The sequence below is a fragment of the Pseudophryne corroboree genome, chromosome 6 (assembly GCF_028390025.1).
Source record: "Pseudophryne corroboree isolate aPseCor3 chromosome 6, aPseCor3.hap2, whole genome shotgun sequence".
In the NCBI taxonomy this organism is placed as follows: Eukaryota; Metazoa; Chordata; class Amphibia; order Anura; family Myobatrachidae; genus Pseudophryne; species Pseudophryne corroboree.
In genome coordinates, this window is record NC_086449.1 from 150,299,945 (window position 1) to 150,318,180 (window position 18,236).

Sequence of the window (18,236 nt, forward strand, 5' to 3'; positions counted from 1 at the left end):
GAAAGGCACTGCTGTATATATATTTAAAAGCTAAAACAATTCTATAACTTGTGTGCTCTTGTCTGATTGTGTTAAAGTGTGTACGAGATTTGATAATAGACTTCAAATACATATATAAGAGAGCGCATAAGTATTTAAAATATTTTATTACACAATCAAATGGTTAAAAACAATCAATATCCATAAATATGCATATTGGCACTATGGCTGGATAGCACATCCGTTTTGATATTAAATGTTATATCCAAAATTATTTGTGAGTTCCTATATGGAAAAAATATATATATCAGCATATAGTTATGTAGCCGTGTTGCTCTTACCCACCATCCACTCATCTGGCAGCGTTACACTCTACCTCCCTTTTTTTAAGCCGCTGTTTTATGGATTGATCATTCAGATCCAATAATAAAAAGATCCGATTGATTTTTTTAACATACACATTGTGTCCATGGAGTAATATATATTATATATGTACACTTTTTTAGCTTGTTTATTGTTTAAATGTGGTTGTACTCAATGATTTATTGTGATATTCAAAATTATAATTAAGATCTCTGTGATAAGGAATTAACCTATAGAAAGTTATATGAATAGGCGCCCCCAAAGACAACCATTTTCACACACACACGTGTGTGTGTGTGTGTGTGTGTGTGTATGTATGTATATGTGTGTGTGTATGTGTGTGTATATATACATACATACATACATACATACATACGCACGCGTGTGTTGCAGTTTATCTGGATATCGCGTCTGTATGTTTGTGTATAATTTTATTAATATTGATAGATTTGCTGCTGATGTCTTGTCTGCAGCACGTGACTTGGAATATGTATGAGATCACAGATATGGCAATGTGCAGCGAGCAGCTTGTACAAGTTAAACAATGAAAGACTGACTTGTAGGGCACATGGAGCTACTAGATAACACTGCGGAAACGTTTCCATCACTGGACAATTCTAGTGGTGCGTTATACACTGCTCAAAAAAATAAAGGGAACATTAAAATAACACATCCTAGATCTGAATGAATGAAATATTCTTATTAAATACTTTGTTCTTTACATAGTTGCTTTGTTCTTTACATAGTTGAATGTGCTGACAACAAAATCACACAAATTATCAATGGATATCAAATTTATTAACCCATGGATTTGGAGTCACACTCAAAATTAAAGTGGAAAAACACACTACAGGCTGATCCAACTTTGATGTAATGTCCTTAAAACAAGTCAAAATGAGGCTCAGTGGTGTGTGTGGCCTCCACGTACCTGTATGACCTCCCTACAACGCCTGGGCATACTCCTGATGAGGTGGCGGATGGTCTCCTGTGGGATCTCCTCCCAGACCTGGACTAAAGCATCCGCCAACTCCTGGACAGTCTGTGGTGCAACGTGGCGTTGGTGGATGGAGCGAGACATGATGTCCCATATGTGCTCAATTGGATTCAGGTCTGGGGAACGGGCGGGCCAGTCCATAGCATCAATGCCTTCGTCTTGCAGGAACTGCTGACACACTCCAGCCACATGAGGTCTAGCATTGTCTTGCATTAGGAGGAACCCAGGGCCAACCGCACCAGCATATGGTCTCACAAGGGGTCTGAGGATCTCATCTCAGTACCTAATGGCAGTCAGGCTACCTCTGGCGAGCACATGGAGGGCTGTGCGGCCCCCAAAGAAATGCCACCCCACACCATAACTGACCCACTGCCAAACCGGTCATGCTGGAGGATGCTGCAGGCAGCAGAACGTTCTCCTCGGCGTCTCCAGACTCTGTCACGTCTGTCACGTGCTCAGTGAGAACCTACTTTCATCTGTGAAGAGCACAAGGCGCCAGTGGCGAATTTGCCAATCTTGGTGTTCTCTGGCAAATGCCAAACGTCCTGCACGGTGTTGGGCTGTAAGCACAACCCCCACCTGTGGACGTCGGGCCCTCATACCACCCTCATGGAGTCTGTTTCTGATCGTTTGAGTAGACGCATGCACATTTGTGGCTTGCTGGAGGTCATTTTGCAGGGCTCTGGCAGTGCTCCTCCTGTTCCTCCTTGCACAAAGGCGGAGGTATCGGTCCTGCTGCTGGGTTGTTGCCCTCCTACGGCCTCCTCCACGTCTCCTGATGTACTGGCCTGTCTCCTGGTAGCGCCTCCATGCTCTGGACACTACGCTGACAGACACAGCAAACCTTCTTGCCACAGCTCACATTGATGTGCCATCCTGGATGAGCTGCACTACCTGAGCCACTTGTGTGGGTTGTAGACTCCGTCTCATGCTACCACTAGAGTGAAAGCACCGCCAGCTTTCAAAAGTGACCAAAACATCAGCCAGAAAGCATGGGAGCTGAGAAGTGGTCTGTGGTCACCACCTGCAGAACAACTCCTTTATTGGGGGTGTCTTGCTAATTGCCTATAATTTCCACCTGTTGTCTATTCCATTTGCACAACAGCATGTGAAACTGATTGTCAATCAGTGTTGCTTCCTAAGTGGACAGTTTGATTTCACAGAAGTGTGATTGACTTGGAGTTACATTGTGTTGTTTAAGTGTTCCCTTTATTTCTCTGACGTCCTAGTGGATGCTGGGAACTCCGTAAGGACCATGGGGAATAGACGGCTCCGCAGGAGACTGGGCACATCTAAAGAAAGAATTAGGACTATCTGGTGTGCACTGGCTCCTCCCCCTATGACCCTCCTCCAAGCCTCAGTTAGATTTCTGTGCCCGGCTGAGCTGGATGCACACTAGGGGCTCTCCTGAGCTCCTAGAAAGAAAGTATAATTTAGGTTTTTGATTTTACAGTGAGACCTGCTGGCAACAGGCTCACTGCACCGAGGGACTAAGGGGAGAAGAAGCGAACCTACCTAAGTGGTGGTAGCTTGGGCTTCTTAGGCTACTGGACACCATTAGCTCCAGAGGGATCGCACACAGGACCCGACCTCGTCGTCCGTTCCCGGAGCCGCGCCGCCGTCCCCCTTACAGAGCCAGAAGCAAGAAGGTCCGGAAAATCGGCGGCTGAAGACTTCTGTCTTCTCCAAGGTAGCGCACAGCACTGCAGCTGTGCGCCATTGCTCCTCATGCACACCACACACTTCGGTCACTGATGGATGCAGGGCGCTGGGGGGGGGGGGCGCCCTGAGCAGCAATAAATAACACCTTGGCTGGCAAACTGACACCATATATAGCCCCAGAGGCTATATAGGTGTATATTAACCCCTGCCAGAAATATTAAAATAGCGGGAGAAAGCCCGCCGAAAAAGGGGCGGAGCCATCTCCCTCAGCACACTGGCGCCATTTTCCCTCACAGCTTCGCTGGAAGGATCGCTCCCTGGCTCTCCCCTGCAGTCCTGCAACAGAAAGGGTAAAAAAGAGGGGGGGCACAAATTTAGGCGCAGTATAATATATATATATATATATATGCAGCTATATGGGGAAAACACTCTTTATAGGTGATATCCCTGTGGTATATAGCGCTCTGGTGTGTGCTGGCATACTCTCCCTCTGTCTCCCCAAAGGGCTTTGTGGGGTCCTGTCCTCTGTCAGAGCATTCCCTGTGTGTGTGCTGTGTGTCGGTACCGCTGTGTCGACATGTATGATGAGGAAAATGATGTGGAGGCAGAGCAAATGCCTGTAAATGTGTTGTCACCCCCTGAGGGGTCGACACCTGTGTGGATGGACTTATGGAAGGAATTACGTGACAGTGTCAGCTCCTTACATAAAAGGTTTGACGACATAGGACAGCCGGCTACTCAGCTTGTGACTGTTCCAGCGTCTCAAGTGTCATCAGGGGCTTTAAAACGCCCGCTACCTAAGATGACAGACACAGATGTCGACACTGATACCGACTCCAGTGTCGACGACGATGAGACTAGTGTACCCTCCAATAGGTCCACCCGTTACATGATTGAGGCAATGAAAAATGTATTACACATTTCTGATAGTACACCAGGTACCACAAAAAAGGGTATTATGTTCGGTGAGAAAAAACTACCAGTAGTTTTTCCTGCATCTGAGGAATTAAATGAGGTGTGTGAGGAAGCCTGGACTTCCCCCGATAAGAAATTGATAATTTCTAAACGGTTATTGGCAGCGTACCCTTTCCCGCCAGAGGATAGGTCACGTTGGGAAACATCCCCTAGGGTAGATAAAGCGCTTACACGTTTATCAAAACAGGTGGCACTACCGTCTCCGGATACGGCCGCCCTAAAGGATCCTGCTGATAGAAGGCAGGAAGCTACCCTAAAAGCTATATAACACACACTGGCATTATATTGCGACCAGCGATTGCATCAGCATGGATGTGCAGTGCTGCTGCTGCGTGGTCAGATTCCCTGTCGGATAATATTGATACCCTGGATAGGGACAATATTTTGCTGAGGGGTGGAACTGTTGGGGATGGTCTTTCAGACCTCGTTTCCACAGCTACGGCTGGGAAATCGACATTTTGCCACAGGCTACCCCACAGCAAAAGAAAGCACCGTATTATCAAGTACAGTCCTTTCGGCCCCATAAACACAAGAGGGCTCGAGGCGCATCCTTTCTGCCGAGAGGCAAAGGTAGAAGGAAAAAGCTGCAGCATACAGCCAGTTCCCAAGAGCAAAAGTCCTCCCCCGCGTCCGGTAAGTCCACAGCATGACGCTGGGGCTTCACAGGCGGACCCGGGTACGGTGGGGGCCCGTCTCAGAAATTTCAGCACACAGTGGGCTCTCTCACAGGTGGATCCCTGGATCCTTCAAGTAATATCTCAGGGGTACAGGCTGGAATTCGAGACGTCCCCCCCCCCCCCCGCCGTTTTCTAAAATCTGCCTTACCAGCAACTCCCTTTGTCAGGGAGGCAGTGTTGGTGGCTATCCAGAAACTGTATTCACAGCAAGTGATTGTCAAGGTACCCCTCCTTCAGCAAGGAAAGGGTTACTATTCCACAATGTTTGTGGTACCGAAAGCGGACGGTTCGGTGAGGCCCATCTTAAATTTAAAATCCTTGAACACTTATTATCAAAAGGTTCAAGTTCAAGATGGAATCGCTCAGGGCGGTTATTGCGAGCCTGGACGAGGGGTATTACATGGTCTCCCTGGACATCAAGGATGCGTACCTACATGTCCCCATTTACCCCCCTCACCAGGAGTACCTCAGATTTGTGGTACAGGACTGTCACTATCAGTTCCAGACGCTGCCGTTTGGGTTATCCACGGCACCGAGGGTCTTTACCAAGGTAATGGCCGAAATGATGATACTCCTTCGCAAGAAGGGAGTTTTAAATTATCCCGTACTTGGACGATCTCCTGATAAAGGCGAGGTCCAAGGAACAGTTGGTAGTGGGGGTAGCACTTTCTCGGGAAGTGCTACAACAGCACGGCTGGATTCTCAATATTCCAAAGTCACAGCTGGTCCCGACGACACGTCTTCTGTTCCTGGGAATGATTCTGGACACAGACCAGAAAAAAGTGTTTCTTCCAGTGGAAAAAGCCGAGGACAGGTGTCGGTACATCAATGCACACGAGTCTTGGGAAAAATGGTAGCTTCGTACGAAGCAATTCCATTCAGAAAGGTTCCACGCAAGGACTTTCCAGTGGGACCTGTTGGACAAATGGTCCGGGTCCCATCTCCAGATGCAACAGCGGATAACCCTGTCGGCAAGGACCAGGGTGTCGCTGCTGTGGTGGCTGCAGAGGGCTCATCTACTAGAGGGCCGCAGATTCGGAATACAGGACTGGGTCCTGGTGACCACGGATGCCAGCCTTCGGGGCTGGGGGGCAGTCACACAGGGAAGAAATTTCCAAGGACTGTGGTCAAATCAGGAGATTTCGCTTCACATAAATATTCTGGAGCTAAGGACCATTTACAATGCCCTAAGCTAAGCAAGGCCCCTGCTTCAGAACCAGCCGGTACTGATCCAATCAGACAACATCACGGCGGTCGCCCATGTAAACAGACAGGGCGGCACAAGAAGCAGGAGGGCAATGGCAGAAGCCACAAGGATTCTCCGATGGGCGGAAAATCATGTGTTAGCACTGACAGCAGTGTTCATTCCGGGAGTGGACAACTGGGAAGCAGACTTCCTCAGCAGGCACGACCTCCACCCGGGAGAATGGGGACTTCATCCAGAAGTCTTCCAAATACTGGTAAACCGGTGGGAAAGACCACAGGTGGAATTGCGCCAGGTCAAGGGACCCTCAGGCGATCGCTGTGGACGCTCTAGTAACACCGTGGGTGTACCAGTCGGTTTATGTGTTTCCTCCTCTGCCTCTCATTCCCAAGGTAATACGAAGGCGAGGAGTGAAAACTATACTCGTGGTTCCGGATTGGCCAAGAAGAGCTTGGTACCCGGAACTTCAAGAGATGCTTTCAGAGGACCCTTGGCCTCTGCCGCTCAGACAGGACCTGCTGCAGCAGGGGCCCTGTCTGTTCCAAGACTTACCGCGGCTGCGTTTGACGGCATGGCGGTTGAACACCGGATCCTGAAGGAAAAGGGCATTCCGGAGGAAGTCATCCCTACCCTGATCAAAGCCAGGAAGGATGTCACCGCAAAACATTATCACCGCATTGGCGAAAATATGTTGCTTGGTGTGAGGCCAGGTAGGCCCCAACGGAGGAATTTCAACTGGGGCGATTCCTGCATTTCCTACAAGCAGGGGTGACGTTGGGCCTCAAATTGGGGTCCATTAAGGTCCAGATTTCGGCCCTGTCGATTTTCTTCCAGAAAGAACTGGCTTCCCTGCCTGAAGTTCAGACTTTTGTCAAGGGAGTTCTGCATATTCAGCCTCCTTTTGTGCCCCCAGTGGCACCTTGGGATCTCAATGTGGTTTTGGAGTTCCTGAAATCACATTGGTTTGAACCACTTAAGACTGTGGATGTGAAATATCTCACGTGGAAAGTGGTCATGCTGTTGGCCCTGGCTTCGGCCAGGCGTGTGTCAGAATTGGCGGCTTTGTCCTATAAAAGCCCTTTTCTGATTTTCCATATGTATAGGGCAGAATTGAGGACACGTCCTCAGTTTCTCCCGAAGGTGGTATCAGCGTTTCACTTGAACCAGCCTATTGTGGTGCCTGCGGCTGCTGGGAACTTGGAGGATTCCAAGTTACTGGACGTAGTCAGGGCCCTGAAAATTTATGTTTCCAGGACGGCTGGAGTCAGGAAAACTGACTCGCTGTTTATCCTGTATGCACCCAACAAACTGGGTGCTCCTGCTTCTAAGCAGACTATCGCGCGCTGGATTTGTAGCACTATTCAGCTGGCGCATTCTGCGGTGGGACTACCGCAGCCTAAATCTGGAAAAGCCCATTCCACAAGGAAGGGGGGCTCATCTTGGGCGGCTGCCCGAGGGGTCTCGGCTTTACAACTTTGCCGAGCTGCTACTTGGTCAGGGGCAAACACGTTTGCAAAATTCTACGAATTTGATACCCTGGCTGAGGAGGACCTGGAGTTCTCTCATTTGGTGTTGCAGAGTCGTCCGCACTCTCCCGCCCGTTTGGGATCTTTGGTATAATCCCCATGGTCCTTACGGAGTTCCCAGCATCCACTAGGACGTCAGAGAAAATAAGAATTTACTCACCGGTAATTCTATTTCTCGTAGTCCGTAGTGGATGCTGGGCGCCCATCCCAAGTGCGGATTGTCTGCAATACTTGTAAATAGTTATTGTTACACAAATCGGGTTATTATTGCGAGCCATCTGTTCAGAGGCTCCTTTTGTTATCATACTGTTAATCGGGGTTCCTATCACGAGTTATACGTGTGATTGGTGTGGCTGGTATGAGTCTTACCCGGGATTCTAAATCCTTCCTTATTGTGTCAGCTCTTCCGGGCACAGTGTCCTAACTGAGGCTTGGAGGAGGGTCATAGGGGGAGGAGCCAGTGCACACCAGATAGTCCTAAATCTTTCTTTAGATGTGCCCAGTCTCCTGTAAAGCCGTCTATTCCCCATGGTCCTTACGGAGTTCCCAGCATCCACTACGGACTACGAGAAATAGAATTACCGGTGAGTAAATTCTTATTTTTTTTGAGCAGTGTATATTTACTCTGTAGTGTAAGCGTGTCTGCAAGCAGAGGATAATCGCAATGTCCTTCATTGTACAGGAAGTTTATGCCTTGGGAAACTTCACTTCCCCTACCCCAGCGTTTTACAGTTTTACCGTTAATGTGTTAATCTTTGATAAGCTCTTAAAATAAACGTGCAGTCACCCTTTTTTCTTTGATTTTTTTGTTTCTCTTTGTATTTGCGTAATGCAATGATTTAAGGTTTGAAGGTGTTATTTCTGGACTACTTTCTCTAACGGTGCTTTTAGGCCTATTTGTAAAGCTCACTTTTTGGTACATCTGCATGGTTTGTCTTCTCTTTTCCCAAATCTCTTGTTATCTCCTCCTCCCAGTGGCAAAGCTCATGTGACTTTAACTGGTAGAGTAAACATTATCAGGGTTGTGAACGTGCCTCTAAAAGTACCAGAAATAATAGCTAACGCAGGCAGTGGATAGCAGACACAGCTCGTAGCTTGGTTATCTTGTGTGTTTGCTACGTCAACCTGATGCTTTACTTGGTGCTAGGCTCCGTTCATCAAATATATTTTTATCTGATTAAATAGCCTACCAGTAAGGTTAAGGTGTACCTACCATAGCAGATAACAAAAGCAGCATTAGCTATACTTCCCAGTAACTTTCTTTTCTTCTTTCATTCTTTCATCTCAGTACCCAATGTATTCCCGGGATTATGTCTACGTCAGGAAGTATCACATTGACCTGGAGAACAACCTCATGGTTTTGGTGTCTCGGTAATGACGTGCCTCCATATTACACATGCTGATATTGTGAGATACATATAATTAAGAACAAGGGAGTGCAGCTGCTACGTGACCCAGAGATAAGGGGCCACCTTCCCTGTCAGTTACATGTGTTATAAAAATGTTTTATCATTGGATGGTAAATAATGTATATAGCATAACTTTTGCTTGGGGGATACAAATATCTAGTTTAACCTCTGGACCTGCTCAGTGTAATGTGTATTAAATGAACGGAAGGGCATTGTAATGTTACATAATATGATCTGGGGCACTTGTAATGTGGTACAGTATGACATGAAGGCAGTACAGTGTGGCATTATGTCATAATATGAATTGTGGATACTGTGTTGCAGGGTTCACTACGATATGCCGGCAGCCGGGCTCCCGGCGACCAGCATACCGGCGCCGGGAGCCCGACCGCCGGCTTACCGACAATGTGGCGAGCGCAAATGAGCCCATTGCGGGCTCGCTGCGCTCGCCACGCTACGGGCACGGTGGCGCGCTACGCACGCCACACTATTTTATTCTCCCTCCAGGGGGGTCGTGGACCCCCACGAGGGAGAATAAGTGTCGGTATGTCGGCTGTCGGGATCCCGGCGCCGGTATACTGTGCGCCGGGATCCCGTCAGTCGGCATACAGAAGACCACCCGTGTTGCATAATGTGTATTGGCAACCTTACAATGTGACCTAATGTGAACTAGGACATTACTATGATACCTAAAATATACTAGGACTCTACGATGGGGCATAACATTAACTAACTAAGGATGCTTCAGAAAATAAACTAGTGCACTATTATGGGGCATAAAATTAACCACTGCTGCGGAGAGGTGTCCCTCTAGAGCAGGCATGTCAAACTCGTGGCCCTCCAGCTGTTGTGAAACTACAAGTCCCAGCATGCTTTGCCAGCATACCTTCCACTGATCATCTGGTAAAGCATGCTGGGACTTGTAGTTTCACAACAGCTGGATGACCATGAGTTTGACATGCCTGCTCTGGAGGCTTTGGGTAAAGGCCCCTTCAAAATGTTGCTAAGGGCACCACAAAGTTTTGGCTAGTCCCTGATTATGAGGCACAAATGAAACTCCCCTTCCTGTCTCTCCACATAACTAAGCTGATGGTACATTCTCTACAGCAGCCTCTATTAAATACATTCCTCAGTTAAAAGTGTGGTTTATGTATCATCGGACAGACTGTTTTATTGTTTCCACTGTATAAAAAATAAGTGTTACAGGCATACAGTTGTGTTCAATAGAAAGAGCAGAGACTGTGTCATATCCCACAGCAATGAAAATAATACCTCTTTCACACCGCACAAATAACCCGGTATCGACCCGGCATATTGTTGGGTCGCCACGGGTCGGTGTGCGGTGTGAGAGGGCCCATGGCGAATTCCTGGGTTGCCTGGCCCGGTAATTAAACCCGGGAATAAAGCAGTGTTATTCCCGGGTTGAATACCAGGTCAGTGGCAGTGTGAACGGATTGCCGGGTCGATGGGACCCGTTCACTACACACGGAGAGACGTCGCGGAGATGAGCGCATCTCCAGCGACGCCCCTGGTGACGCGTCATTCCCCACCGCTGTATAGCAACCCGACCTGGCAATATGCCGGGTCGGGAAGGCAGCGCTGTAGGGTCAGATGCCACTCACCTGGTAAGGACACTAACATGTTCTGTATAAATATGTCTAAAATGCACATAAGGATGGTTAAATGTTTTTAGTGTATGTTGACCTTTACATGCTAATGAACTAAAGTCATCTGAATGTTTTTTCAATACCTTTGTGTATCTAGTATACATTTTTTGACTTGCACCTGTGATATTCCAGGAACAAGCTATTTACTACAGTGCTACAAGGTGCTGTTCTACAATAAACCTGTAATAACCTGTCCGCAATTAGTGCAGGTTAAAAAATGAAAGTACCTGGCAATATTATGGGTCTTCCGCAGATATGCATCTAAGGGCAGAATTTAATGAGCTGTGGTAGATTACCGTGGGTTAATTGTCCCCGAAACCAGGAGTTTTCGGCATTTTTTTTTCTTTTAACCTGCCTCAGGGGGTCCCTAAAAATCCCAGATAACCAACAGGTTAATGGGTGGCGAGACCCTGTTAATGCACGAATCTGCACTGTTCACGGATTCTGTGCGTTACGCCCGATAGCCTTGTTTACGCATGTTCAGTTATCTCCCGTTTTTCACCCACGCTAGTTTATCGGGGGAAATTGAATTTAGCTATAAGTGTTGTTAAATGTAACTCATTATAATAAAATGTCTAACGAGCATTTCACCAGTTTGTGATCTGACCACAAGGGGCGCTGTTTTATTGTTTTTTTTTGTCAATGTCTGTCCGCAGTGCAACCCAACAGTATATACCAGCAGTGCTCATTTATACACTGTAAGCATACAAGAAAGGTTCTTCACCAAGAATAATCAGTGCTAGTTTTACTGGACAGTTACAGGGGTGTCTAGATGGGGTGTATGTTCACTCTAGTGAGGTTCTTAGCAGCATGCCACTTCTGACATTCATATACAGGCTCTGTAGTAGTTGGATCTTGTTAGTTTCTGAAATGATCTACTGAACGCAACTTTAGGATATAGGCATCATCAATTTAGGGGGATATCCAAGTACCGGTGAATTAACATCTGGTCCGAAAACCGGAAGTTTTTTGGACTTCTTTCCGATGTTGCACCGATTTTTATTTTTTAACATTATTATTATTATATATATATATATATATATATATATATATATATATATATATAATTTTTTTTTTTTTTTAAAGGCTATTTAATATGGATCGCCTGTAAAAAAAAAAAAAAAAAAAAAATGATTTCCCGCAAACACACAGTTTCAGTGAAACCTGTGTGTTTACAGTAGAAACAGCAACGGGACTGTTTCAGGGGATTTGGTTTCGCCTGCCTGATGTAGGCACCACAAAATCCCTGATAATCGCGGCGACCTGCAGTGTCCCTTGCCCGCTGCAGCATAGGCAGGCTGGGACTGCAGGGAGGGCGCAGCGGCCCAGTAGCCGGCACTTGGCGCTTAACCATAGTGGGGAAGCCGGGGCAGCACCACGACCCGAATCCCCCATCTTGCCCAGCCTCCGGTAACATGGTGAGCGGTCATGTGCCCAGAGGGAGCCAGCGCTGCACCAGGAGCTGTCAGGCGCCAGCACCCGATGCAGCATAAGGTAACCCCCCCCGATAAGCCGCCACTCGTGCCAGCTTATCGGGGCTAATTAGATAGCCCCCGGCGGGGCAATTAGACCCGGTAAATTACCGGGGCTAATTGGATATCCACCTTAGCCTCTTGTTTTATGCACACCTAACTGATACGCATGCTACCAAGGAGCTGCTGGTATGATCACTAGGTAACAGGAGTTATTTGTGCACGCTGGTTCCATCGTTTTCCTTGCCTTAGGGGTGTATTCAGTAATTGTTGGAAACTGCCATCTTGTCGGAAAGATGGCAGCTTCCGACAGGTTTAGGTTGGAAGGGGTTCCGACCTATTCAATAGGCCTTTTTTTCCGAAAAGTCGGGAATTCCCGCGGGTTCCCGATCCTTGTGTATTATTGGACCCGTCCAGGTTTTAGCCCCGTTTCCGACAATGTCAATCCGACTCTAAAAAAACGGATTGCCATTGTCTGGACCGGGTCAAAGCGGTCTGGTTTGGCCGAGTCATTCTTCTACTCGCACTCCCACTCACTCAGTTGCTAGGGAGCCGCTACTTCCTCCGGGATCCTTCCGCCTCTTCACTCAGCGGGTGTCCAGCACAGCAGCAGCGCCACTCACTCCGACTCCACCCCTGGCCAGTGGCACCAACAGCAGCGCTTCTTACTCGCCCCTGTCACCAGGTATGGGTGGGTAGCTTCGGTAGCACTACACAGTACCAGCGGGGCCGCTGTATGTTTACAGCGTACAGCTCTTTCAGCGGCGCGCTTGAGAACTGCCTTCCTGTCAGCCAGCGGGGACCCTGCTGAATAGTGCTATGTTGGATCCTTCCCGGCAATGCTTGTCGGAAAGGATTCGACTTGTATTGAATATACCCCTTAGTCTAAATTTGATGTCCACACAGGATACACTTACTCAGCAAACTTTGTTCTCCGTGTAGCAGAACCATGAGGGTTGGGAACATATAGACCAGGGGTGCTCAACATACTGCCCCCTAGTTTTTGTGGCTCTACACATCCCAGCATGTAATGCCGTAGTTTTAGCATTCCTTAATAGGAAACCTGTAAGGCCATGCTGGAGGACCACACGTTGAGCACCCCTGATAGACTCTCTGTAACTGGCTGGGCAGTTATTTGTGTTTTCCCCTGTAATAGCCATACTTATGGTACATATTGTGACATACGGGAATACTGGGGTTTGAGGTTCTGGGCTCATATGAAATACCCACCAGTTTACTTTGAAATGCTTTCTAGACTACTTTCTATTTTATACAGAGTTCCTGTTCATTGATTTAGCAACACATAATGTTAAGCTCAGACATTTGTTATTGCATTCTATAGAGCAGTGGAGCATCCAGATGTGCCAGAGTCTCCTGAGTATGTACGGGTCCGGAACTACCAGTCTCAGATGGTGATCAGACCGCACTTCTCATTTGATGAGGTATGCGTCCTTTATTTATTCTATGGGCGATGAGTATGCTGCATTATCTGTGGTGGCTTCCATTCTTTTCCAATAGAAGGTCATCTCATGTGACCTTAGGAAGTATAATGTGCCCTATATTTCCTGTTGGGCTCCTATCCCCACATGTCTGAATAATGGTTAAATAAGCGTTTTGAGTTAGTGATTGTTGTAGGAGTAAATGACTTTGTCCCAGGGAATACAGGAATAAACAGTAGCCCTGTATCTGATTCATGCACATTCTGGTCACTTAGGGCAGTTTTCTATTTACCCCAAATCACTTTCATCCAGTAAAAATGGCCGGATATCTCGATTAATGGCTGATGGTCATTATCACGGTATCTAATTAGAAGCTGTTTTTATTGGCCTAAATTGGACCAGAGAATGTGCGATAACACATGGGATTGGGTATAAGTCCCCGATCCCATGTGTTTTTGCGTCTCGTTATCGTGGATTATGTTTCAGGTACCTGAGGCACCCGAAGCATAATCCCAGATAAGTGCTGGCATCGGAAGAAAAGGATGACTGCCCCTGCGATCCTATTAGCAGCGGGAAAGTGTCCTCAATATGGAAATCACTGGAGCATTATAGTGGGTTCATGGTAAAACGGGAGGACAAGTGGCGTTGATTCTAACAGATCTTTTTCTTTTTTTTATAGAATGGCTTTGATTACATGCTGACCTACAGTGACAACCCCCAGACTGTGTTTCCTCGCTACTGTGTAAATTGGATGGTATCCAGTGGTAAGCACATCAAGAAACCACCTCTGTCTGGCACTAGATCTCTAGTAACCTGATCTCCCAGCACCTCAGATTAGGGAAATAGCAGTGTGATGCCTCAGGGTTACTGGGAACTGTTCACAACATTCTAGTGCCACAATCACAGCACTGAGATCTGTTGCTTGTGTAAAGGCCAGTACTCACCGGCAGATCAGGGGAGAGATGTGTGCTGAGTGAACCGCTCAGCACACATCTCCCCCCTGCTCAGCACAGCGCGATGTGTGCTGAGCGGGGGGCGCTCATTTCACCCAGCAGGTGAAATGAGCGACCTGCTAGATTGGCCTCCATGCAGGCTCAATCTAGCAGCAGCGATAGCGACGCGCGGGGCCGCGCATCGCTATCGCTGTGGGGGTACACACGGACAGATCTTGCTGAAAATCTAAGCAATCTAGTCGGATTGCTTAGATTATCGCTCTGTGAGTACCCCCCTTTATAGTATATCTCATTCATGTATTAGGAAGCGGCATGACTGGACTCTCCTACTGCTGAGAAAAATATCCATCTTTGATATGTAAACCATAGATCACCTGAAAAATAACACCAGTTCTTTCACATCTCTGCGATCTCATCTTGTAAATTTCTGACTAGGTTTTAGGGGTTTTTGTGTGCGTTTTCATTAGCTGAACATTGTGAATCATCATTATTAGATAACATTAACTAGTTTTATGCTTAGAATCTGCAAGTACTGTAGTAACTTCCATTTTTCCCCACAGGGATGCCGGATTTTCTAGATAAGCTGCACCTAGCAACACTCCGTGCCAAAAACATGGAGATCAAAGTGAGAGATTACATATCCATCTGGCCTCAGGAATGCAACAGCGAATCTAGAGTCAGTCCAGAACGGAAGCCAGCGGCTGCGCGCCCTGCGGGACAGATGGAATATGCATAATTGGCGACGCTGGAGGTACTTTACCTCCCACAGGCCTGAGACAAGGAAGATGTACGTTTGGGCCATTGAGTCTTCACACTCAGCAATGCAGGTCCCAAGTGACACCGGTTACTGCCAACTACAGCTGCATTGCTATACGTCCCTATGAGGCAACACGTGCCTTGTAAGAGATCATCTGATGCTCTACTTGTGCCAGATTTCTGGACAATTGCAGGGAAGATGAAGTAGCCAGTGGGCATTACAAACAGGAAAGCAGATGAGTTTTTATTATCTGTAGGCTTTTGTCTTTTGTGGTGTGTCTGACATCAATCGTTAATTATACAAAGGAATGTTTTTTATATTGTACTCTGTTTTCCAAACTGTTGCATGCCCGATGCTAATGATACTGATTTTTCCATATGAACAATACCAGGATACTGGAACACAGTCTGTGACTGGATGGATTTTGATGTCTACTAGCAGCAAAAGGGAGGCGTGTCCTTTTTGCGTGCAGAGTGACATCCGCTTGTCAATCATTTTGGTTAGTTGCCGTCTTGAGTGAATGTCTTGCTCAGAGACTTGGAATCCGCAGACGTGGTGGAGTGTCTCTTTGGTTGATCCAGAAATGACATTGTGGAGTCACTGATTTTATGGAGAAAGCACATACTGCTTAAGTGCTGTACACTCCCAAAAGAGCTCACAATTGTTTTTACCTTTACAGAATTTGTTGGATGCTTCGGATTTCAGCTTCCTATACAAAGTGTTCTAGTATGTACATTCGCTTAAAACCGATCACTTAAGGCCGTTTCCTTTTGCATCTACAATTTGATTAACAACATATTGTAGTTTATACACTTGGACTAATGCTGACTGTTCATTATGCGACTCCATTGTCTGCAGTATCAAGATATAATGAAGTCTTTGTATGATTTATGCCTTAATAGATGGCTACAGGCTTCTGCTACGTTACTACACCAACAGCACCTGATAATGGTACACAGCCCGGTGTTTCTCAAGTCCTTCTACCTGTATGTGCCCCCCTCTGCAGGCACGTGCACATATTAAGCTATGAATACTGTAAGAGAGTCCTGTATACTATTTATTTGTGAAAAAAGCTGGAAAGGCTAGAACCAGAGTTGGGAAACCCTCCCATAAACATTCACAGTCTGCTGAGTGCCTTGGTAACTACTTGTAGGCTAGTCAGAGAAGAGGTTCTGCTGCCCCATAACATTCCCAACAGGCAGGGTTTATATTATATTTTAGTTAGTGACTACTCAGGTGGATCTGTACAGTCTGTAAAGAACTTGCACTAGTTTTAGCCTTGTTCTTTACCTTGTTAACTGGTGCTGGAAAGCACTAGTCTGGCAGGAAGGGGTTAATTTATAAACATCTCAGCAGTGCAGTTTATCCATATATCAGTCGCCGGAGAGGTCTTGCAGTGAGCCACCCCTCAGTTGATCTGTGTTCTTCTATATCACATCCGTTTAGCAAAGATATATAGATTTCAGTCCTACTGCATATGTGCGAGCTGATAAGGCGTCCGGGGAAGCAAGGATTACCTCTTTTTCCATTGAAAACCTAGAAGAAATGGTCATCACTGCTTGATGAATAGACCCCTACGTTTGTCTCTATCGGTGAGTATTTAGTTATTTAAATATCATCATACAGTAGACTTGATGAGAACTGAATCTGCTGTACAAAGGGCTTTTTTTTTTTTTTTTTTTACATTTCTCCCTGCTTTCTTCTGTTCCATGTCTGTCTGTATTGTTGGGTGGACCCCTCCGTGGCACTTATGTTATAAGTACAGAACAAATCGCACTCCTTATGCAGAGGCGAGCCTATTTACACCTTCACTAGCAGAAGGACACTTGCAGAGTTCTATAATAGCGTTGTGTGTTGCAGTGGAGGTGTTGCTCACTACGGCAATCCTGTGAAGCTTTTTAAAATCACTCCAGAATTAACGACTTGTTTTCCGACGCTCTCCTGAAACTTGCCACTCTCAGATGCCTACTCTGCTGGAACCAGGGGAACATCGTTTTCATGCAATGAATAAAACAATTTTGCTTAAAGGCGCAATTCAATCCCCCTCTTCTCCTCCCCCCCAAAAAAAACCCCAAAACAAAACATTTTGAGCGCACATAATAACACTTGGAAATAACAATTGGAAGTAATGGCACTTAAAACAGGGCTTTTAGCTCTCTCACTCTTCTAGTTTAGCATTGTTAAATATGCATTACAAAGATAGGTAAACCAATTACTCCCTGCGCAGCCAGTAATAACGTCTAATGGACCAACCTACCGGAAAGTACAGATGTCTGAGCTGTGTGATATTTTGTGAAGTATTCCCTGCCACAGGCAATGGAATGGTTAAAGCAGCAGTACGAAACCTATGTATCTGCAGTTACTGTGGAATTCCAAGCATTCAGAGACTTCTAGTTCTACAGCTAGAGCAAAGTCACAGGCGGTATGCATCTGGGGTTAAATAGTTGTGATCAGTTTTTTTTTTTAAACCGTAACCTTCATCCCCCTAAGCTGTTGTAATATGTATTCTGTAACTAAATGGACCGCATAATTCTCTGTGTACGCATTTGCACTGCTGTTCCATTTTTGGAAGCCCCCTCCGATGTGATGTTACGATTTCTTTTTCTTTTTTTTTTTCTTTTCTTTTTTTTTAACTAGTGTAATTAAATATACATGTTAGTACTAAATTATTTGTTGTGTCTGATTTTAGGTGGGTGGAGGACTGGCATCCCTACATCATCATTAACTGATGAAAGTGGGGTCATGTGTAACAAAATATTGGATGCACCTGAGAGTAAAGTGAACTTAAGGAATGGCTTTTCCCAGTGAGATGCTATGATCAAAGGCTTGGTAAACGATCTGGATGATGATCGTTATCGTCCATATTGTTTTGCATTGCAAACCGATGGGAAACCAGCGATGAACGACCGCGTGGACGCGGATCGTTCATCGTTGGTGCCTACACACAACACGATATGAATTAAATATCGCTAATTTCTGAGCGATTATCGTTTATATCACCCTGTGTGTAGGGCGTTTTAATGTTTCTAACACAGGGTAGCACTAGTGCGGCTAATTAGATTACCTGCCGGCCAACATCCAGTAGGGTTCAATGCTAACATAGGGGCAGATGTATTAATCCTGGAGAAGTGATAAGTGCTAGGTGATAACGCACCAGCC

General features: G+C 46.3%; 1 protein-coding gene across 1 annotated transcript in view; it reads left to right on the top strand.

Annotated features, from left to right (window-relative positions):
* STARD7 (StAR related lipid transfer domain containing 7) overlaps nt 1-17,743 on the top strand; it is a 36,978-nt gene extending 19,235 nt beyond the window's left edge. Inside the window, exons 5-8 of the mRNA XM_063932028.1 lie at nt 8,669-8,751; nt 13,271-13,370; nt 14,047-14,131; nt 14,881-17,743. Coding sequence (XP_063788098.1) covers nt 8,669-8,751; nt 13,271-13,370; nt 14,047-14,131; nt 14,881-15,056 — 444 coding nt within the window. The 3' untranslated portion in view covers nt 15,057-17,743. The remainder of the gene's footprint in view (nt 1-8,668; nt 8,752-13,270; nt 13,371-14,046; nt 14,132-14,880) is intronic.
* The last annotated feature ends 493 nt before the right edge of the window (nt 17,744-18,236 follow it).